Genomic DNA, 20,850 nt, shown 5'->3' with positions numbered 1-20,850 from the left:
AACGAAAAGGTGCATTTTGCATTTAGAACTTTCAGCCAATTATCTTTCACATACAATATATTGGAGTAAAACGTGCCGCTGCTGGGCTACTTTTTTTTCTCCAGTCAATGAACGAAGTGCAAAATCTTGCAAACACATTTGAGAGCGGTGTATTTCCAAATGCAAGATCATCAGACCCACCTCTGAAAGAATATAGACAGACTCATCAAAACGAAATTTAAGTATATTCCCAAAGGAATATATGAAAAGGTATACAATGCAGACCACATTTTTAAAGGTTCTTGTTGCAAATACTGGTGTAAATTACCAGATAGAATTTGTGCAAATTCTATCTACTGCAAAGGTGCGCCGGAATAACAATGCCCACTTTACTCTTTGTGTTCCAATGTTTTTTTTTTAGTTTTTCTTTTAAACAAGTTAACGGATCTACCAACAGTGCAGTCTCCATTTCAATCTCCCCCCATGACATTAACTGGAGAAAATAACACCCAATAGAGACCACCAAGCGTTCAAAGGCCACCAAACATTATAACAGTCAAATAAATAGCAGCTCTGCAATATGACACCATAGGCAAATAGCAGAAATAGCGGTAGGTGTCCAGTGGGTTTACGATGGTGCTGGGGTATCAAGTGGTGGTTCTTCTTCAATGGCGACGTGCTTCCCTTCCGGAGGATCCTCGTCTGCCCAGGCGTGAAGGAGACTGTAATGGCAGTGATCGTCATCAATCACAGTCAAAAGATCAAGCCCAGAAACTGTTTGCCAGTCCCAGCGCGAAGGGATCCGGATCGCCTTGACATCCTTGCTCCCCGGGGTGAAGCCAAAAAACTTCTGGATGTGCTGCGTGGCGTACAGCCTGGAGTGCTGGTCGGCCGTTTGCTCAAAGAGTGTCTGCTCATTGTTGACGTAGCTTGTCCAGTACCGGAGGTGCAAGAAGCTGAGTGGAGAAAGGGATCGCGCCAAACACAGGGAGAGGAACACAGTAACTGCCACAATTGCAATCAACAGCCAGCCGGACACCTGCATTGTTGAGAAAAAAAAAACAAGAGAAACACGCAATTACTCAGATGAGTAGGTCATGTTTTTTTTTTTTAATTCACATGCTTGGAAAAAAATCCGTGTTACAGGACATCAGAAACTCCTGGTGATGCAGTTATATCAGTATGTAATTTTGTTAACAAAAAAATTTTTGAAATGCCATTTTTGAGGCGAAAAATAGATAAGGGGAACAAAGGAAAGGGAGGTACTGCGGGTTCCCTAATACACACAAATAAATCATAAAACAACTTTTGAACTGTCGAAGGCTGCAACATCAGCACAAACAATGGTATGCGCCCCAATATCACCTGGCAAGTTGCGATTTTGGAGTGGAAAGGGAACAGTTGTTTGCCAAAGATTTGTCTTCAGGAAAAGCACAAAGTTGGAAGTATTGGAGGGGATTGGAAATGGTGGCGGTTGATATATAATGCATAACTTAGAGGTCAAAGGTGAAAAGGGGCAGAATCAGACCCTAGCGATGTCTCCACATTTCACTTCACTCCTCTTTCACTAGAGGTGGAACAACTTCAAATCTATCAAAATAATGTTACTCCTCCCGCCTCTCTTCCTCTCAATACGCCTTTGCCCCTCAAAGTACTAGAAGAAATTTCAGATGTGTACCAACTCCCCAACACACCAGGCTCTTTTCCTTATTCCCTGCACACGTTCCCCTTCCAGTTTGTGAGGAATGAAGCAGGAAGATGTAGTATTTAGCACAGGGACATGATTCAGGAACCAGTCAGGATACAGACAAAAGAAGTGTGATGAATCCGATGGAGTCATCACTGCTTTCCTGGTGGGGACCTTCCCCCATGTGACCAGGGGACGGTAGCCACTAGCTGATCCAGACCCTGGGGGTGGCTATATGAGGGAGGATCACATGAGGAGCTAAGAGTCGGGGGGGAAGACAACCTCTGGGGAAGAACCATGACTTAATTGAATGAGACATGGTATCCCCTTTTTTCTTTTGGGGATACCCCCACTCCATACCGAATGGCTTAAAAGCATATTGTCACACCGTCCCTCATTTACCTAAGAAGAGTACTCAAAACTTGTCCATAAGACCTGTATGCCAACCATCAAACATCTGACTTGGCTTGTAAGACTCATGAAAACATCTTCTCAGGCTCTATCTGATTTACCCTTAAAAATCACTTAGAACGTTTACCCAGACTTTGTATGCAAGTCGTCAAGAATGGACTTTACGTCCCATAAACACCAGGACAGCAGGATCGAGTAATGCAGAGAGGACGCCAACAGAAGAAGCTGGCTCTAGTGGTTTTAAACGCTCATCTACGTGGGGAAATTTAAGCAGCAGAAACAGCTGAGTGAGGCGAGCTGCTGGCGGGAGAAAGCTGCATCTTGCGTTATTGACCGACAGACCGTTGGGCGAAGAGGTATTCTGTGGAGCCAATCGGCTCATCAAGAAGGAGCCAGAAAGCGGACCACAAACAAGAACATGCTGCAGGAATGCCAGAAGCCGACACAAGACTTCTGGGCATTTCCAGTTGTTAGGAGAACGCCTCCACCTTACCGAAGCTAGAGACGAAGTAGAAGAGCCCAGAAGGAATTGCAAAGGGCTGAGAAGCAGAAGTGGCGAGCAGGGAGAAAATGCAGAACGACCGCTAGCGGCTTAATAGGGTAGAAACAGAACATACCAGCAAGAACCAGTGAATCCAAGGGGAAGCATGCACACCAGGACATATTGGCAGCCATGCCAAACCCATTTAAGTAACAAGGGAGTCCATAAAAGAGAATGTGCAAGAGAGCATTACTTTAAAAGGGGAAACAGAACCAGTATGAGGAGCGTGTGACTGTATGCGAGAAGACCTGGCCCGATAATTTACCAGGCAGATAGAATATCAGATAAAGCAAATAAGAGACTATCAAGTCTGGAAGTGTGTGCAGAGGCCACATGAGAAAGGCCCTGGCAGGAGAGTATATCAGGCAGTTAAGGTGCAAAAAAGTATACATGCAAGAAAAGCTCTTGCAGGAGAGTATACCAAGTGGATGCAAATTGCAAGAGTATTCCTAAAAGAAAGTCTGGCAGGCAAGTATACTAGGTGGATACAAGGTTTGAATACGTTTATGTGAGGCCCTGGCAGTAGAGTATACCAGGCCAATTGAAGGTACAAGAAAATCCACATGTACAAAAGTCCTGGCAGAAGTGTATATCAGGCCGATGGATGCTAATTGGAAGTGTGCTCCTGAAAGAAAGTCCGTGGCAAGATAGTATACCAGGTAGATACAAGTTATGAACATGTTTAAAAAGTCCTGGCAGGAAAGCATATCAGGCAAGGTCAAGTTGTATGGGATGTAAAAGGACATTAAGCCAAAAAGGGTCCCGATAAGAGCAGCTCAGGAAAAGGCTGTAGAAGGAGGAAGACAACTTGGCGGGGGAATACATCCAATAAGACAAAGACCAAAAGCCAAGTTGTTTTGTGTAACCATTGTGTTGTTGACCAAGAGATACTCAAGAACTGATATTACTATTGAGAGCATCCCGCTAAGTCAGTTACTGAGATACAGATGCATAATCTCAGATGAGGAAGAGTTTCAGAGAAAATCAGTTGACCTTACAAAAAAGTTTGTGGAAAGAGGTTACGACCAACATAACATTCAGATACAATCTGAGGAAGTTAAGAAGATGACAAGGGAAGTGGCATTGAAACAAAGTGCCAAAAAATGGGCACAGATTTGGTATATGTTAAAACTTACTCCCAACAGAGTAACCAAGTGAAGAAAATTGTGAAAAGAAATTTGGAGTTTACTAGCGTTGGATCCTACATTGGTCAGACTTTTTCCAACAACACCCATAATTGCATATAACAAAAGTAGAAGTATTCAGCACTTAATTATCAAATCAGACTTCAGTCACAAGAGATGCACAGCATCAAGAAATTACAAGGGTACAATAACCTGAAATAACTGCAATTGCTGCCATAACGTTATCAAAAGGAAATATCAATCACCCACACAATGGACAGTCGATTCCTTTGAAACATTCATCAACATGTGACACTACCAATGTAATTTATGGAATTAAATGCCGTTGCCAACTATATTATGTTGGTTTAACAGGAAGAAAGGCAAAGATAAGATGGGGGAGCACAAAACATCAGGCAATCCACACCAAAATCCCCAAAATCCAAACTTATCCAAACTCTTACAGCAAAGGGAATTATATTGGATTGATAGATTGGACTCAATGTACCCAAAGGGGATGAACCTAGACTGGGACCTGAGTTGTTACCTATAGCAGAAATGAAAGAGACTTCGAAACCTTTATGTCTGGGTATAAAAATAACAGTTGATTGAGATTGAAATTATATGCCTTTTGAGACTATACTGTTACGAAACTAAGAGACATGTAGACTGTATGTGTAACAAGGAACTTCCTATGGAAGATGTGTATGTATTAGGAGATAAGGATGTATAGATGTATTCTATGATGACTATATCAGAGCGCTAGAGTGTCACGTGTTAATGCAAATGTAATGAACAATACATCAGTGTTTTAAGGACTTAGAACAATGAATAATCACAAAGAAGTTTAAACATTATTACTCGAAGATACGCACAAAAAATGGTTGATCTGATTAATAATACACCTATGTTGAAGCACATGTTTTAATATACATGTACTCCTCAACTTTCAACCAAATAGTAATGCCCTACAATGAATAAATACTAAGATGAGTTAGAACAACACACACACCAAAGATGGCGGACGTAGCCGGCAAAGAAAATGAAAAAAAGTAGTCGCGCTAGAACATTTGAAAGAAAGTACCATCCAATAACATGTGAGTACACAAGCTCACCAGGAGTTGGCGTAAAAACTAGTATTTAGTTTGAGGGTAGATCTCCAGCCGTTATACAGACGTGCTGGTAAAGTGGGAGATAAGGAATTTACAGCAATGGTATATGGAAGAAACATGCATGTTTCCAAGAAAATGAAACAGCAGGGCATAACTGAGCACTGTGCGCATTAAGTGGAAACCTGAGGGACCACTTGCAGTAACGTAAATAAACCGATATGACATACAAATGTCGGAATTAATTATGAATGCATGAAATCATTCGACATCTCACTAATATGAGACCTACGAGTCTCATTACAGAAGTACTGTCTCAGAATGTGCAGTAAGGAAGACCTGGCATGTTCAAATTTAATCCAGTCCCAATAACTAACAAAAAGTGAGTAGATTTATTCTAAATAGGAATGACCTGAGTAGTAGGCTAACAGAAAAATTAGTTTAGTAATTCGAATATATCTCTCTGTAGATTCCTCATGTGGAATAGTGGAGGTGAATGACCAGTGGCCAAATCCAGCCACAGGTTAGTGCAGACTTGTTACTTACTTACCTACTTTTTTTTTTATACATATACTAATAAGACCCGAAAAATAGTATGTAAATTGAATATCCCTGTGTTTAAATTCACAGAGACATAGTATCCAGATAAATCTTATTTGAAGAAAGGCAAATGGCGCCCGAAATGCGTAGTAAAGGATAGGAATACGATCTACCAACCTATCAAATTATCAGGATAATACATGTGAAAACAGAAAAACACTAGAAATACTGATGTGATTGTGTAAACAAAGCAGATGTTTAGTTGTAAAAAATGTGTATTTTCATATGTTTTCAAAGTAATTGGATATCTGTATGTTCGGAATTTGCAAAACTATTGTATTATGCGTTATGAATTTTGGATACCCAAAACAAACTGAAAATCATATATAAAAAAGGAGAAAGTTATATGATAAATTGTGTCTTTAAAAATGTTGTTACTTAACTTTTATAACCGATTAGTTATACTGTGTGTGCCCCTAGTTGTATCCAGTCTTAGTACGAGGTACCTTTTCCTTTAGCATAATAACTAGATCTGGTAGCACAGATCTACTAGGGAGCACCTGGAAAATATGTAATAAGTATTACTTATATGAAACAGTTACATCTAAAGACTAATGTGTGCACCTCTACACCTAACCTTAATTAAACCAAAAAGGTCCTGATAAGAGCCCATCAGGAAAAGGCAGGGGAAAATACATTTAAGGAGAAAAAGAAACCTGGCAGGAGAAAACACCAGGTACCCTAACACGAGAAAAACAAAGAGCAAAGTTGTTTTATTGATCAAAGAGAAAATCAAGGGATTGATATTCTTGATGGTGAACCATAGTGACGACAAATCCTTGTTCCAGAGGGTGGTTCCCTTCCCCTGGAACTCTATCCTTTTGGGAATTTTTGTGTTGAGTTACACATTTTCTTTTTGAACATTTATACAGCACTCAAGGCAACAGACATTTTCCCTTTTAACTTTAGAATTGTTTTGTTAGAATGTGAGGGCCAGAATAGAATGTGGGACACAGAATGTTTTGTTTTGAACATTCTGACCCCCTGATGGATCCTTAGTTTTTGTTTTCGGTAGGGAAACTCCTCTAAAGCAGGGACAGAGGCATTTCCCAACCCCCTTTTATTTTAATAGAAGTCTTTGAGGAAAACGTTGAAACCCTTGTGTCAGAGTTTCCTTCTAAGCTACTCACTGAAGTAAGTACCTTATTCTTCAGTCACAGTTGAAGGTAAACAGTAGGATAACAGGGAGACACATCCTTCATACCAAAGCTCCCATGCTGAAGTCACCAGCAACGGTCACTCTCAGAACTACCAGCTACAAACACTCTATATTCCATCAGGCATTCCAACAGCAGCACCCAGCACACAACATGCAGATACCACACACACCTCCTTCCCTAACAGAACACAAGAACCAGCCTATCACTCAATCCTACGCAACCACCCACTCTGAACCATGCCATACTGAATAATAATGCACAACAGGACAACTCGCACTGCAAAACAAACAAATAAACTCCATTATGTCCTGGTCTGCCACACCAGGGCCTTAGGTCCGCCACACCCAAGCACAAACTACCAACAATAAGGTATAACCACTAAGCAAAAGCAGAAACCTAACTACACTCACAACCACCCATACAAAACATAACCTTATAATGACCTGGCCCATCACACCAGGTCCTCAGGTCTGCCACCCTTGAGCGCATTCCAGCAACAAACCGAAATCCTGTCACGCACCAATAACCTACCAAACATCCTGAGAAAACAACCACCAGTGCCACAAACACCATAACAAAACACGACCGCGACCACATGTACGTCCCCCTAGGAACAAATAAAAGGAAGAAATGGTAGAAAAGTCAATCGCAGCACAAAGGTCACACTAAAACAAAATCCACTGCAAGAGAGGAGCATGTTAAAACACACAAAAACGGGAAACCAATCCCATGTTCACATGTAACCTCACTTGACACCCGAACACAGGTTGGTTACTCCCACGTTCAGACACCACCAAAATCCCTAAAAATATATAAAATGATTACAGCAACTAGCCAGCTATTGAACAGTGCACCACATCCTACACCACCTACGTCTGCCACAACACACCAACACAACTGCTAAACAGGACATACCAACATGCACAAAAGTGCTATGTCGTCACCATATCCCTGACAACACACAACTCCAAATGGCAGAAACTTAATGAAACTAATAAACACCTTGTGTAACAACTCCTATCCAACTCCTGCACAACTGTGCTAGAACGCCCTACACCTCCAACTCCAAGACACTTAAAAGCTCCTAGGTAAACACCCCTGCACAATAAGTGCTAGAACGCCCTACAACTACATAAACACCAAACTCTTACCTGGTGTCAAACACTCTTACCACAATGGTCAAAACCTCCTACAACAATATAATCAAACGGCCACAGTCTCAAAAACTCCTGGAATTTATTACACTTGCACTCACTCAACACTAAAAAAACTACATCCACTCCAATCGTCAACGCCCACATTAAGAGCCACACATAACCCTACACACATGTATTCTAAACGAGAATGCAACAAAACGCTATTGGAGAGGTATTGATCAGACTCCTCCCGCTCCTCAGTGTCTCCACGATAAAACCCTGTCCTTCTCACAAAAACGTCTACTAAAGTGGCGTGTTAAAATACATGTTAATGGTGTACTACTCTACAACCAAAACCCCTCAATTAAAACGACACACCTAACCCAACATCACATCATACACCACTTAAATGCTCCACAAGACATTCATTCACTGCGTTACACACCGATCTAACTAAACATACCTACATGGTGTACTAACAACACCAAAAACATAACATTCTCCATGGTGCACACCCAAACATGTGCATACATCTTACAATATAATACTAACTCCCATTAATGAACTAACATATGTACAACACTCACTGCAAACAATGTGCTAACAGTTCCGTACTCTCACATTCCATCATAAATTGCCCACATCATTACTCTTAAACAACTAACAAATAATGAAATCTCCCAATTCTCAACTGTTGGAATACAACTTCAATAAAATACATCCCCAAACTTAGCATTATTCAAATCCAACTTCTGGGCAACATCTTTGTTGAGACATCTTCCACTGTAAAAATAATGACATCTCAAAACTCCACATTCCATATCCAAATAATAAAAATACATCAAGGGCTTCAAATCGCTGCATTATAATAAACCTCTTCATTTTCACACACATTTACCTGACAAAACGGCATGATGCACAAACCTAAACTTATTCATCAGAAACACTGTTTAAGAGTTTCTTAGCCGATCTTCTAAACCCTTGCAGCAATAACGAACCTGGAACTCCCAACCACAGCATTAGAAAACGTAATTTCCCTTCCCAACCCTCACCGACGCTGTGCAACCCGGGACCTCACAGAAAATGCAGACAGCTTTAAATCTTGTAAAGTTCCTCTGACGAGTGTCGTCCTGACAAATCATGACAGTAAATTAGAATCTTCAATCACTGGTGCCGCCGCGTAAACAAACAGTACCTTACTCTGCACCGTGCCCACACTGTGCTGTCTGCCGCCCTTAAAATGGAACTACAGTACCTGTGAACCCCACTCTTACGAGCACCGTTAATCCGTATAGTCTCCTCACGATGTTTCTCATGGTTCAAGTTCTCCGCAATTTCATCTGTGATGACACGCGCTCTTCCATCTCCCTGGGCATTGCGCCGGCAAACACAACTCTCTCAGCATCTGCCCATTCTATTGGACACAAAAGTGACATCTCACGTTGAAACATGCCAACTGCACTCTTACCCACAGTATGTGTTCCAGCCAACGGTCTGTGCTGAACGCATGGGCAAACCCAGAGCACTAGTCTGCTCGACTTCTCCTTGAAGACCAAATCCACGAATTTTACCGCTGCAAACCGATCACTGCAGGGACCAGTCAAAAGGGGACATGTCCCATGATACACCACCCCTCAGGGTGCAACAGCATCCCATCCTTGTCGCCAAAGTGTAGTATTCAGCACCGGGACACGACTCGGTAACCAAGTAGGAGATGGTAAGTACAAAAGTAGGAAAGTACTTGATTCTTCAGTTACAGTTGAGGGTCAGCAGTAGAACAGGAAGAAATCCTTCACGCCAAAGCTCCCATGCTTAATTCACCAGCAACGGTCACTCTCAGAACTCCCAGCTACACTACACGTGCACTCCACATTCCATCAAACATTCCAACAGCAGCACTGAGCACACAACATGCAGATACCACAAAAGATCTGGTCTTACACAATTTGGCCACTGCATGTAAAACTGTGGTGCTGTGCCGCACCTCAGGTCCACCGTGCAGCATCCAATACTAGCAGGATGGAGCTAGCTTTAGGCCATGCACATTTACACAGTACTAGCTTGCGAGACAGGGGCCAACGCCCCACAGCTTTGGGCTCAATGCTACATTATAGGCGGATTCCTATGGCTCCTTTCTTGCATTCAGCTTTGATCCATTGGGAAGACACTCCTCCGATGCACTGGCAGTCATCTCTGGGGTTCGCCAAACAGCCAGCGGTCTGCTTCAACAGATGGGTCTCTTTTAAAGGTTCTCTTTTCCAAGGTGTTCAGGAAGTATGGACTAGACTCCGTTCTGCTGTATAGCTGGAACAACCCCTGATCTGAGTATGGCTAAACATGCAAGCACTCATGTCATCTCCAGAGTACAGCAGCCTTAAGGTACCCCTTCAGGTCTGTCGGAGATAGCACATGCATTTTGTTCTGCTCAGTAAACGATTGCAAGTTGGTCCCTGTCAGAATTATATGGGTGCAGGCGCATATGGGTTAAAACGCATAGATTCTGGTACTTCTCATGCATTGCAGTAACCACGTGTTGGGCTCCTACTTAAAGGGTATTTCTAGCAAAGATCTGCTTATTGTTTTGCTGCAGTTCACTACGGACTGAACGGCAGGTGGGGAACACATCATTTGGCATTCCCAAAAGAAAGGCAACCTTGCCTTACTGACTCAATGAGAGGATGAACTTATTAACAAACTCCAAGAAGTAAAGGAGAACCATGACTCTTTTCAAGGGCTGGTAATTGGGCACACATGAAGACTGGGACATCTGCACACTTGCTGGTCCCACACATAAATCTGGATTTGGAGGGCAGACGTATCTCTAAAGAGGCCTTTTTGACAAAGTTGTATGACCTCTATCCTCTTGAAAAGCATTTGAGACCCCCTCTCCCATGCCAGTCTCAAGAACATTCAGAGTATGTTTTGAACTGTGATTGCACACAGATGGGCCTTGAGAACAGGTGTGTGGTCTTTGAGAATCTACGAGAGGAGGGATTAGTGGCGCAAGGAGGAATAGATGGCTAGACTTTTAAGCTGTGATAAAGCTAGATTAAACTAGAAGTCATACACTTGTCACATTTGGCAGCCAGGATAACGTTCAGCACATTCAAGACCAAGTCATCCTCAACTGCAGTGCAAGTCTATGACAGGCCAAGTGGTTTGATGAAACATCAATTTGAGTGGAAACCGGCCCACTTTAGAAGCAAGTATTTATATTGATAAATCTCCTCATGCCGAAACCTGTTTATGTGAAGGTTTAGGGGGGACAGTTGCATTCATATACCTTGTTTCTTCATTCCCCAAATCCCAAAATGGCATTCTTGGCATTAGAGTGCACCAGTCACTAGTGGGAGACTGCAAGACACTAACAAATCTAGAAGGAACAAAGGGGCATCTGGGGTGGCTCATGCCGTATGTGAAGGCATCATGAAGCAAGACACAGACAACAGATTCAAAGTTCAAATAAAAAGTCTTTATTACCTTAAATGTCAGGATGGTGTAAGGCCTAGTTCAACGTAAGGGTGTCTGTGTCCAAAACCTATACTTGCCCTCACAACCAAAGCTAAACAATGTGTAGGAATGTCAGCAACCAAAATGAAGGTTCTGAGCTGCTTCCAGCTCCAGGGTTACTTCTGGCTCCCTTCCCCAAGTTCAAGACAGTTCCACAAAATGGTCTCTGCGTTCCCTTCCCCAAGTTCAACACAGTTCCATAAAATGGTCTCTGCGTTCCCTTCCCCAAGTTCAACACAGTTCCACAAAATTGTCTCAGAGTTCCCTCCCCCAAATTCAACGCAGTTCCTTAGGCTACAAATTCACAGTCTCATCAACTTGTTTAGTTTGCCTATTCTTTCCATCACTTGAACAACGTAGGCCGACCAGCATCAGCCTCTTCACTTCTCTTGGTTTACTCCAAGGAAGGGTTCCTCGGTCTAGGTGTAGTTGTCGGGCCCTTACTACTTTAAAACAGTGCATTCCTTCTCACAGGACTTCCTTGACAACACAGATTTCCTTTCTGCATCTGTGCAGGATATATGTCTGGTTCGCTTTACTGGCTTTTTGCCATTATCAGCATGTGACTCTTACACACTTTCTTTCATGGTATTTCTCCTGGTTATCACCTTGCTGTCACACTATGTTTTCTTTTTCGCTCTTTCACTTTGCTGGCAATTTATTTTCTTTTTTATTCCTCTCATTCACAAATGCACTTCAATTTCATTCCTGTGATATTCTTACATTGTTTTCTTTAATTCAGCATTCAAAACATATTCATTGCTTTTCAACTTGTTTGGTATTTTCATATTTGGTCATCCGACCCATTTAGCAGCATTCACTCCTCATTTGCTGTGCAGCCGGTGCTCTGGTCTCGCTTCTGGGTTCCTGCTCGCTCCTCTCTAACTCCTGAGGAGCTACAGCGAGCAGTGCTCCACCCCACCAGTTCTTCATGCAGCGGTCGGTGGCGTCTTTGCCCACTTCCAACGGGATAACACAAAGCAACGGGCTTCGCACATCTCCAGACTCTCTCGCGACCCGCAATGTCCTCTGCGTCTTCCTGGCTTCTCTGCCGTCAGCGTCCGTTTCACCGGCCCATACTCTGCCCGCTCGACATCATATGGCTGTGCTTTCCAGCCCAACTGATTCCCCTCTCTGCTGCCTCAGACTCTTTTTATACACCGGCAACCATTTAACAGGTTGCAGGTGTGAACACTTAGTTTCACTTGCCCGACCATAGTTATTGGGACATGCCTGACCCTTACAGAAGTCCTCAGGCCTCCACCTCGTCTCAGTACGAGAGTGGTGAAATGACCTGTTAAGTCTCCACTACTCTTAGTTGCTGCTTCCTCGTCCCAGTAGAGGAAAAATGAGGCAAGATGGTTTACAACAGCCTACAAAGCAGGGGGGGGCAAGGTTGGTTCTCACTAGAAAAGGGGTGATACCATGTCTTGTCTGCGGATATCCTGTCCCCAATCTCCACGGACCCTTCACCCAGGTGATCCTCTCTCGCATCTCCACCCGCAGGATGATCCAAAAGTGATGGCCTTTTCCTAGCAACTTGAGAAGAGGATCCAAGGGGAGTAAGTGCCGAAGGGTAGCTAGTCAATTCATCTAAATCCATTCCATCCAATACCATTCCATTGAAATGTTTTCATCTAAAAAAATGTCCATCTAATGCATGTTTGTGTGGGGTAAAGGGTTAATTTTTGTTCAGGTGCATTTTAAAGGGTAAAACACAGGGTTTGGTGGGCCCAAAAAAAATGAAGAAAAAATGATTAGATGGATATTTTTTAGATGGAAAAATGTCGATTGAATGGCATTAGATGCAATGGTTTTAGATGAAATGACCATAGACCAGTGCGAAGATACCCTCATTTTTCTCACAATATATATTGCTGTTTTAGTACTTTGCCAGTCAGGTCCCCACTATAAATACCATTTCAACCACCCCTCAGAAACTAAATCACCCTCAACATTTCACTACTAAAAGGAAAAAGCAACAATTCATGGGATTGCTCCAAATTCTAATGACCCCGTTGTAAGAGGTTTCTGATTAAAACACTGTGACATCTATCAAGTAAACAAAAACATAACACAAAACATGAGTACGTTAGGTGTATATTACACTTTTATGAGAGTATTGCTATCTTTTTCTTTTGACATGACCCTTCTTCCACCAATTTTACTCCCTGAGAACTTAGGCTGATTGACCACTGTTTTTGATTTGCTATGCAACATATTAAGGAATATGGATATTTTCAAACTCTTTTGTCCTGTTGAAACGCAGAAAAGAAACGTGTACTGTGGTGAAATGGGAAAAATAACACCATTCCAAGTATGCCTTTTCTGTGACAGAACATGTGGCCAGTGCTGTGGGGTCACACGAATAAAAAAGGGATGTCGGAAGGAGAAATAGGAAGTAGGTGGAATCCTGTTAGAACTGCCAAGCCCATTGGAAGGGTAACAGGTCAGGAAGTCAAAAGGTAGAAAGTCAAAAGAGGGCCAGTCTGGCAATGTCCAAAACTCGGGAAACCATCAAGGTTGAATGCCAGTTGTGAGCCAACAAAGAAGGCAACTGCAAGAGACCCACAATTTGGAGGCAGGGTGAAGGAAATTAAAATAGCTGCACTTAGATTACAGAATCGCCAGGGATGAGGTGGGCAGGAGAAATGGAAAGGGACAGGAAAAGGAGCTGCCCGACCCAGAAGCTGAATTGACAAGCTCAACAAAACATTCCCAAGAGTGCAACCCAGAGAAGGGAAAGCTATGGACTTCAAGAGGATATGCTGACCTAGAAAGGCTGGCGAGCAGACAGGAGTACAAAATGAGGCAAGCGATGTAATAGAAGAATTGTGAGAAGCAGAAAGCTGAGTGAGTGGAAACTAGGAGAGAAAAGCTTTTGGGCGGGGATTGGATGAGCACGGAGGTGCAAAGAAATTCTGTTTCGGGTTGAAATGCCATATGGCAGAGTAAGGGGAAGGTGTACATTACATAGAAACATCTGGAGGTAAAGACAAAACATGTGGACCTATTGGCATTTAAAAGTTAAGATTAATTCTTTTAGACCACACTTCATCTGGAATGCATTGTGCATTCAATATTTTACACAGTGTGTTTTTTGTTCCCAGGCCACTTTTACTTGGGCATGTTATGATTTGTAATTTGAACATGTATGTAAATAATCCAAGGTTTTAATGACCCGTTAAATCAACTGGATCACCATTGCGTTAAAGCCTTCTTCTGGACACAGAAGGCAGTCTCCAAACTATTGCACAGTTAAGGCACGTACGTGTAATAACTAGATACTGTGATAAAGCGGTGATGATTCCTCCCAGAAACCTGTTCTGGGACCCTCCTCATGTGATCATGAAAAGTAAAGTGTCCTTAGTTTGTGGACAATCCCGTCCCCTGCACACCTAGTATACTGACAGCAAGGTCAGTCAATAATCTGGATCATATTAGATATTCACTCTGGGTTAAAGTATAATATTGACTAAAAGTCAAGTGTGATGGACATTGTTATATACCAATCCAGTACATTTAAGTAAAAAAGATTTATTCCCAATTTTCAACAAATAATACAAGTGTGCTAAAAGAGCTCAACTCGTTTTGTGAACTCCATTATCTGATGAAATCCATTTATCAGAAGCAAAGATTCATAGTTTTCAAAGTTAGGATACTTGATTTCATCTTCAAGCTTCAACTTTCTTTTTCATCTATAAAGTAAACCAAAGCCTGTGATCAGTATCGATCTATCGCACTTAATAGCTTTAAATTACTCATGTGTCTGGCTGTGTATAGAACGTCACATCAATGGATGCCCAGGGGTGCAAGTCTGCTTACTGTACATCAAAGGATTCTTTTCCACTTCTAGGGTCACTATTATCTCTTCTATTCTAGAAACTATATCGTATTTGTCAATTGCTGATAAATGATATGGATTGGAGAGCAAAACCCTCATTCAAAGCAGCATACCTTTCTCTTGGTTTTTGTGCACCCCTGAAGTATGGCGATATTTCATCTCCATGGCAATCACAGGGTTCCTACTGTTTCTTTGAGTCACCTCATCTAGAACGAATGCATACATGCCAATCAGGTAAACATTCTAAAAACGTACTGGAGTGCTTTCTTGCCTCATTCTCCCCATTTAGAGTTAATCAAAATGAGGTTGTAGGGATTCAAGGTTTCGAATAGAGGGGCAGGAGGTTTCAAATACTCCAATTTAGATGGAAGTGAATATCAAAATTGTATCTCGGCCACAATTAAATTGTCAAAAGCCAGAGCAACTTGCCACCGCTGGGCGTGTATTATGGTCTGCTCGGGATTAGTGTAGAGACACAATGCTCTCAAAATGGGTGTTTAAAAATGACGCTCAGCAAGTCCATGTGGGCGTGCCAACATCATATGTCAACAACTTATGGTTTGTCCAACAGGTGGCAAAGGCCGTGCCTGCCTGGACCTCACAACTTCTATTCTTCGTGTACAAAGTATCTCTTGTCAAATATGTGTTAAGTTAGCAATATGGTAACCATAATGAGTTCCTTTGGAGTAATGATTATATCAGATCATGTTAGATACAATTGGTAACCACTGTTGGAATGTCAAACAATATCGTCAGTGCAGCGGATCAGTGATTCTCATCAAGTATCCTTGTTAAACAACGGCATCAATAAATACAGTTAGTTGGTATGTCAGCTGATGTAATCAATTTAACAGACCAAGTTATACATGTCAAACTTTATTTGTCAAAACAATGGCATCAATAAATACATGTTGTTTGCTATTTTCGACAAAAGTGCACATTTCAGACACATGTTCTAATATCTTGGCTTACAAATAGATGGTCGTTATTAAATCTCCTGTACAAGACACCGTGTTTGAAGTATAGATGCATATAATTGTAGTTAGGCTTTACAGTCAGCATTCTCAACGGTTATCATGTATTATTGTGTGCAAGTGAGACATCAGATGGGGGATCACCTAAAGTGATATTGGTGGCATCACCTAGTAATAATATTTACAGTACATTCCATAAATGGACTTCTGAAATCAATGAGTACCTCTTTCAAAGCTACAGAATGGACTGACTATATAATGTGTGGTCCATTGATGGAATATGACACTTAATTCAATCTAAAAGGTCCAAAGTAATAATCATTCAACATTTCAATGTGACCAATCCCTCTTAGGTGTTGTATGTCTGTGTGATGTCTACAGATTTCACCTGCTTGTTCTGAGAGTATCCTGCTCCCCTTCCCCCAACTCTGAAGTGCAGAGGCTGCACAGTGGAAGATGTGCACGAGACCTTTTCCCATGTGGGCCTGATTGCCATAGTTGGCGAGCAGCGGACGTGCAAGAGAAAGAGGCAAGAAGCAGTTGTCAAGCCTCGAGTCTCAGGCACGAGAGGGGCTCCCTAAATATGTGGCCAGACCGGAGACACCTTTACAGAAGAAGGGTGTGCATACCTAACAAGTCAGAAGCAGTAGAACTTGTGTCAGAAGGCATGGAAGCAGTGTGACCCACAGAGTAAGTGTCAAAGAAGCCGGTGAGTGAAGCACAGCATTCTACCACTTTGCGCGAGCATTGCTGGCAACGGTATCCAGTTCCCTGTTCACTCGCAGCGAGTATAAGTTGTTTGTTGCAGCAGAAATACCAGAACAATGGGAAATGTAGCACGTGTGTCCCTAATCAAGGAGAGTGCACGCTGATAAGACTATTACCAAATACCTAAAATTGACAATACAAGTGTTACAACCTTCAACTTGTGAAAACAACATGAAAGAGTGATAGTGTGTGCCTAATTGTGATTCCCAAAAGGAGGACTGAACTCTATCCTTCCCTTTCACATGAGAATACAATTCTATACCAATCTTTAAACTTTAAAAACGATATCAAGAAGTGGTCGCATGTGCCTAATTGTGATTTCTAAAGAAAGACTGACTTCTATTCTTTATCTTAACATAGCATACTTTCCATTTAAACGCGTGTATAACTATTGAAGAGAACACGCATTGCCCAAGCCAAGAGTCTTCCTTTTGTAAGAGTGAAAACTACCTTTCTCAGAGTTAAGCAGCAATCTAATTGTACTGTGAAGTTAACAACAGTTAATTGGCCTAAAATACAAGTGCATAAGTAAGGGGGGGTTCTGGGAGTTTCTCTCTACCGGCCTATATCACGGGTTTGAGTCTCAACCAGAGTCTTCAGCTCACCATCCTTTCACAGAAGAGAAATGTCCACTACATACCAGTCTTTGTCCTGCCCAAGGTATGGAATCTGGGTAAGGCTCTCGTAACCAGGACTAATGACTGGCAGAGACACTTGCAGATTTGCATACTTTAAGTAGCTTTGGGTGTCACCCTAAATTACTAGGGGAATCCAGACGTGGACCCTCTATTCATAGAGAGGCACAGCTCCACCCTACTGATGCGGTCCAACCAGACAAACACGTGTCTGGGGTTGCTGTTGGAACTCTTGTTCAGAGGAGAATTGCCTAGCATTTCCGTGCTGGACTGCCCCAGGGCAGGACAAAGACTGATATGTTTTTGATAAGTCTCCTCTATGAAAGATAGTGAGCTAAATAATCTGGGTAGTACTCTCATAACCAGGACATGTCTGGCAGAGAGACTCCCAGGACCCCCCTTTGCTAAGATATTGGTGTGCAAGCGAGTCTTAAAGGCAACCCAGGTTGTTATTGTGGCAGACAGCCAAGAGAGGCAAAGAGGCTGCCCCTTTTGAAGAGAGTCATTCAGCGGAAGAGTGCCTTGCCTACTTGAAGTTGTTAAAGTTCTTTTAAGTATGTCTTGTCAAAGCATGTCTAGAAGTACAAAACACTGAACATGTGGTAGTAGTTCAAGGTACTGAAGTTGTGGTGGTATATAAATGTGTCAGTAGTGCTGTGATACAAAAGGTGACTGTTCTCATAGTGAATCACGTAAAAGTGAAGTTGTTGAAGTCGAAGCAACAGCACTAAGAATTCATCCTGACAAATATACCTTTGTGAAGCGTAGACCTGTAACCAAGAGAATAATAACTGTTAACCATGAACTGTGCATCACTGGCAGTTGTGGATATTGCATTTCTTTTGAACTGTGGCAAATCTTCTTGAGGCGGTGACAAAGCATTGTGCCTGGGATTACCATTGGTGCCATTTGGTGGAAGTGACAAGTGGATATTTCACCAAGGAGAAGAGATTTGCCATCACTGGAACTTTGGATAACACACTTTTCTTTCGACTTTGAAACATCAAACACTGATTTGAGACATGTCTTTCATTGGTTGAACATTAGCAGAATCGACCTTAACTGGGGAAGGGAAATCACCCAAGGGTATTCAGAGACTTTGAAGTGTCAGTTATCCTGTGTTAGAGTGTTTCTCCTTAGCTTTGACTAGGTAAGGAAATCCTCAGCAAAGTAGGGAGAGTGAGGCATTTTGTTATTTTTTTCAAATAAAATGGCATACATTAATGAATCATTGTCGTCTGCCTCACATTACTGAATCCTCACAATACAGAAGAGCTTCTTTCAACTGCTACTCCTCTGGAGGCACTAAACGCACATTCAGATAGATGGCTATTGCAGTGATCTGGCCACAACTAAAGGCACAACACCCAATCTTTGTAAATTGGAGTTGGTCCTTTTTAAGCACCGTTTTGGTAATTTGGTAGACATTTCCCTTCAAAAACCGGAACACAACCTGGCAATCATAACATCATTGGAAAATCAAAGATTTTGGAACTCTGTAGATAATAATTCAACACGTTATGAGAACACCTGATTTTCTGGTTGAGGTGGCACACCCTAAAATAACTACGATTTCCTGGACTTTGTTTGACCAATTCTACAGAACTTCAATTGCTTTACAGCCGCAAAAAATGTTCATGATATTGCCCAAAAGAAATTTGAATTCATAATTGAATTACATGTTTGTGAAGCTGCTGCTGTTTGCAGACTAACTTCTGTCTCGCCCTAGGCATAAAGGGCTCAATACAGGAAGAAAGACTTCCTCCCCTTTTTGTTTTGCAAATGACGACTTATCACACACATCTATGCTCCACCACACGTAGAGAGGATGTCAACGAGCTTGTAGCCTTTCAGTCATAAGGCTGTCTACTGCACATTGGGCAGTTCATCATCACTACACACTGAATATCTCATCAAGGATTCCAATACTAAAAGGGACGCTCAACCTTCAACACTTCTCATGCCAAAAATCAGAAGGAAGGACCAGCAAACCCAAGAGAGAAATTTGGCATCTCTACTTTATGCTCATCCTAAACGTTTTAACCATTAACTGAAACAGGCTTCTAGGAGCACCATGCTGTGTGTGAAACTGGTCCTCTCTGGGTATCTAAGAGTATCTGGAGGAACAACAAGTCTTACTACGGTGTATGGTGCAATTCTTCTTGGACCATATCACAGGACAATAGAGTGCCAGGTTCCTTCGGACTCTCAAAATTCTATTTTTAATAACTTTTGATTTGAGTAACAGATTTGACCAAAATTTCAAAATTGATTAAGGACTCGACCCCCCAGGCTGCAAAGTTTCGTAAAGATTCATAAAGAAAAAGTTATTGCAAAAAAAAAAAGAAAATCTCCAAAAGTGTGGCCTATTTCGCATTCGTTTTCCCCATAGGCAAACAAGGTACATTTTTGCCAAACCGGTGGGCGGATTTGGACCAGGTCCGAAACAACTTGGGCACGAAGCGTTGACTCGCGATCCATGCCTGGTTTGGGGTTATTCCTTGCAGTCGTTTTTTTAAACATTTGATGGAGAAGGGGGTTTTCGGGGGTTTTTAGAAATGAAACTGCCGCCATCTTGTTTTTCTCTCGATGCAAGAGATAACTGCGGCTATAGTGAAGGATATGGGAAAAAGAAAATCAAGAAAAAGCTATTTGTAGGTCAGAAACATGCAAATGCCATCAGGCTAGAGGGCACCAAGTGAAATTTGCGAGTTCGAGGGGGATCTAGGGACTGAGTTTGCAACACAAAGTTTTCTGTTGCCTCGGCTATAGCCTTGAATAGCCGACATCTCAAATCAAACTGCGTCACAGAAACAGTGCGTTTTGTGGGGGGAAAGGGAGAGGGCAGGGGAGGGGAGGAGGCCATCTGAGGAGTGGGGGAGCTGGCACAGATGAGGGGGGCACTTTTTTGAGGGCCTGGGAAGCATTTTATTCTGCCTATTTTTCCCGAACTTCGTGGCTATATTCGTGGCTATAAAGGACTAGAGATAGCCAAAGGTATGTGCAGCTCAGTACCCACTGTTACAGTTTTGTTTTTTTAAAAGATATTTTTACAGCTATAGTGAGGTCGGGGGGGGGGGGTGAAAAATCACTGGCCATGGCCAAAGGCATGGCCAGTTACACGATTGCCGTCCAGGTATCCCATCCATGCAGTAAACAGGACAGACCCTGATTATCTTCAAAGTGAGGAAAGGGCCAGCCTCCTCAGGCCATGTTGCTTGATAAATGAGCCAAAATTACAAGACCAGCTAGAGAAACGGGCCGGCCCTTTCTTTGCTTTAAAGCTAAGCAAAGTCAGTCCCACTTTGAAGCTAAGCGGGGTCAGCCCCGGTTACTGCATGAATGGGCAACCGAATGGGCTTCCAAATTATT

At 42.3% G+C, this 20,850-nt stretch overlaps 1 protein-coding gene across 1 annotated transcript in view; it reads right to left on the bottom strand.

Moving 5' to 3' along the window:
- Positions 1–202: 202 nt before the first annotated feature.
- Positions 203–20,850, bottom strand: part of CALHM4 (calcium homeostasis modulator family member 4) — a 64,006-nt gene continuing 43,358 nt past the window's right edge. The window contains exon 2 of the mRNA XM_069607871.1: positions 203–1,018. Within this exon, the coding sequence (XP_069463972.1) occupies positions 608–1,018 (411 nt within the window). The 3' untranslated portion in view covers positions 203–607. The remainder of the gene's footprint in view (positions 1,019–20,850) is intronic.

Source organism: Ambystoma mexicanum, chromosome 4q (assembly GCF_040938575.1).
Source record: "Ambystoma mexicanum isolate Mex_15411 chromosome 4q, UKY_AmexF1_1, whole genome shotgun sequence".
In the NCBI taxonomy this organism is placed as follows: domain Eukaryota; kingdom Metazoa; phylum Chordata; class Amphibia; order Caudata; family Ambystomatidae; genus Ambystoma; species Ambystoma mexicanum.
This window is presented reverse-complemented; position numbering and strand designations above follow the sequence as displayed.